General features: G+C 45.7%; 1 protein-coding gene across 1 annotated transcript in view; it reads left to right on the top strand.

Annotated features, from left to right (window-relative positions):
* LOXHD1 (lipoxygenase homology domains 1) overlaps nucleotides 1-3,482 on the top strand; it is a 194,840-nt gene that overhangs the window by 135,415 nt on the left and 55,943 nt on the right. The window contains exon 32 of the mRNA XM_006034862.2: nucleotides 1,908-2,116. Coding sequence (XP_006034924.1) covers nucleotides 1,908-2,116 — 209 coding nt within the window. The remainder of the gene's footprint in view (nucleotides 1-1,907; nucleotides 2,117-3,482) is intronic.

Raw genomic sequence — 3,482 nt, 5'->3', positions numbered from 1 at the left:
GGGGGGGGGGGGGGGGGGGGGGGGGTGTACATGCCCCCCCTGCGATCAGTCCTGCCAACCGGGGGAGGGGGTCCTGCATCCAATCTCATGGCCCGGGGATCAGTCCTGCCAACCGGGGGGGGAGTCCTGTATCCAGTCTCATGGTCTGGGGAGAACCCTTGCAGCTGATCCAAGCACAGCCAGTCAGGGGGTGCAGCGGCACTCTCAGGGGGTGCACATACTCCCCCGTGCACCCCCTATGCATTGCCACTGCTCCACTGGACTCTCTCCAATTTGTCCACATCCTTTCTGTAGTGGGGGCCCAAAACTGGACACAGGACTCCAGATGTGGCCTCACCAGTGCTGAATAGGGGAGAAAAAACACTTCTCTTGACCTACCGGTAACACTCCTATCAGTGCAGCCAAGTATGCCATTAGCCTTCTTGGCAACAAGGGCACGATGCTGGCTCGTATTCAGCTTATTGTCCACATTAACCCCCAGGTCCTTTTCTGCAGAGCTGCTGCCCAGCCAGCCAGCCCCAGCATGCACCGGTGCATGGGATTGTTCTGTCCTAAGTGCAGGACTTTGCACTTGTCCTTGTTGAACCTCATGAGATTCCTTTTAGCACAATCCTCCAATCTGACATCTCATCTTGTTGACCCTATTAAAATGCATGTAGCACACCACATAACCGTTACTGTGAAGAAGCACCACTGCTGGAATGATAACATGGCAATGAATTCATGGCACGTTCATTACAGTGATGTGCACAATTAAGCATAAGTTGTACCAGATAGTGGAGAATAATTCTTCCCTAATGCTTAATTCACTTCTGTGCTGTTAAATTCAATTGGAGAAGCCTAAAATTAGGGCTGTGTGAAACCCATTGGTCTCAGTTCACAGGGATAAGAGCAGATTTGATTTGCATGAATTCATACCCCCTGAGTTTTGCTGTGAGTTTTGAGTAGAACCTAAAATCAAAACTTCCTCAGCCATCACAAAGCAAAACCCTAAATCAATCCCAGATGACTTGAAAATAGGCCAGGTTTTATTCAAAAAGTTTGTGAACTTATTATAAAGGGAATAGAACTGCAATGAGATGAATATAGGTTGAGTTTGGAGTTTGTGCTGAAGTGGGTTTCAGAGTTTTGTTGTGAACATTTTGCATAGCTCTGCATGAAATGTTCTGAGAAAGCAAATGCATATGCATCACTGAATTCTTCACTGTCCATCAGGCCTACCCAGATGGACTCCTGGAAAACACTTGACAAGCAGTCTTGCATTGGATAAGCGGCTCTTCCTATCAAGCAGCTGAACTGAATTTTTTTAAAGCCACTATAAAACTATCTAAGCAAGGTCCAAAACCTTCTTCTTAATATATATAGCAAATACAATGTATAAATAGTATTCCCAGACCAACCTTTAATATTGGTTTTATAGTTTATATTTTGCCTTGATCTTATAAAAGTTCGCTGGGTCCATAAAAAGACTACATAGATCAGCGTGATCCTTGAATAAAGAACAAGGGAGAACACTGTTTGCCTTAGAGTCAGGAGAGATTTATACGGCATCATTCAACTATGAGCCTGTGATCTCTGGTATAATAGCCTATTTATTATTTAGGGTCTGACTCCTAGGCTTCCCCTTAAATATTTGGGACAATTCTGCACTGGCTTATAGCCTTTAGAGCTGTACTGAAGTGAATGGGGTTGCCTGGAAGAGGTAGATTTTGCTGCTCACATTCAAGCCCAATCCTGCATGAAGCTGTGTACCCTCAATGGGGGTTGAGTTTACTTGGTATCCATCATGCACCACTCTGCCCCTTGCAGGATTAGACCCTTGTTATCTGCAGTGGTGGTACACAGTAATGATGACCTGGGATATCTCGGTTCATGCTTTCTGATTAACAGCCCTCTCTCTGTTGCAGCGATTCCATATCATGTCACACTCACGACTGGCATAGAGCCCGGCGCGAGCACTGACAGCCGAGTTTACATCATCATTATGGGGCCGCAGAAAGTGCGAACAGACAGGCTGTGGCTGGATCTTACGGAAGATAAGGATGAGTTCGCAGATGGCTCCGTAGAGAAATTCTCTGTTTGGGGAGCAGATGTTGGGGAGATTAAAAACGTGGAGGTATGGTATGAAGGAAATGTGCCTGCTGGAGGCATAAGGGACACCAGGCTGGAAGGATGGGATGTATTTGTGTGTGTGTGCAGTAGAATAATTATGGGGAGTAAGGAGGACACCAGCCCTGGGTGCCAATGTAGAGAGGACACCAGCTGCTGGTCCAGCAACCACCTCCATCCCACATCACTGCTCCCCAGGGTGCAGAAATTGCTAGTAACGTTTGTGTGTACATAAGCACATGCTCTTTTAGTTGGAGGTGGGCAAAAGCGGAGCTGCTGATATGCAGAATGAATTGAAACTGGGGCTTTCCAAGCAGACAAAAAGTCCATCCAAGCCAGAAGCAGAAGATTAGCCCCTTCTGGAAGGATTCTGGAGCCGAGGGCCCAGTTCGTCCCACTGCTAATTGTGCTAAAAATCATCCATTGTTCTTCCATGAAATGGCTGTCTTAACATCTTCAAAAATGAATTCTCTTTTATCAGGCCCGCTCTTAATTTCCTGACAGGTGTGGTAAATTTGCTGGGGGCACAATTCTGTTCCAGTCATTTCCCCTGTTGATTTTCACAGCACTTCCATTTGGGTTTCATAAACTGCCTGCAGCAGGAAAAGCTTCTTGTATAATCTAGCTAAACATGGACATTATTCTTTCAGCTTGGAAGACCTAAACTCACTGAAGGAAATTCATCATGGCTCATAAGTAATGTTCACAGATAGTGTTAAAACCATTTTTACCGTGGCTCAGAGCGACCGAATTTTCATAGAAACTCCATCACTCCGCTCAAACTTAGCACGAGTCTTCAGACCCTCTGTATGTATCATTGCTGCTTTGCAGGGCCTCTGCTGTCTCCTAAAGCCTTTCTCTGAGCCTGTGAACATCACAGCTCATAGGATCTGAGGACTTCCTTACTCAGTCTGTTCCCAGCTGCTGCTCTGGACTTTCCAGACATGTGGCAAAACCAGCTTTTTGTCCAGAAGGAGAGGAATGCAAGAAATATGAAAAGAGTGAGACATGCTAAATAGATTGAGAAATCACTCTGTAGCAGCAGATGATATGGTTAGAGGGAAATTGTTCCATTAACTTTCATTCAAGTGATGCTTTCTGATACCTTGAACCATCCCTCTAATAGATTTGAGTTTATTACCCAGCCATTTTCCTAATGCAGTCCAAGTGCCTCGTTCTGATGAATGCGAGCGGTGCTTAGTAGACGAGCATCTCAGGGTCTGATTGTGACCATCCAGCACATGCATAAATCTTTCTTGTTCCTCCAAAGTCTGTGAGCATGCAAATGTCCTCCCAATTTGGGCAGATGAATTAGGGCATGCAAATATTTGCAGTTACCAAGTGTTTCAAGGGGAAAGGAGAGATGTCTGGGA

Source organism: Alligator sinensis, unplaced genomic scaffold, assembly GCF_000455745.1.
Source record: "Alligator sinensis unplaced genomic scaffold, ASM45574v1 scaffold518_2, whole genome shotgun sequence".
NCBI classification, from domain to species: domain Eukaryota; kingdom Metazoa; phylum Chordata; order Crocodylia; family Alligatoridae; genus Alligator; species Alligator sinensis.
The sequence above is the reverse complement of the archived record's forward strand: the minus strand, read 5'-3'. Positions and strand labels throughout refer to the sequence as shown.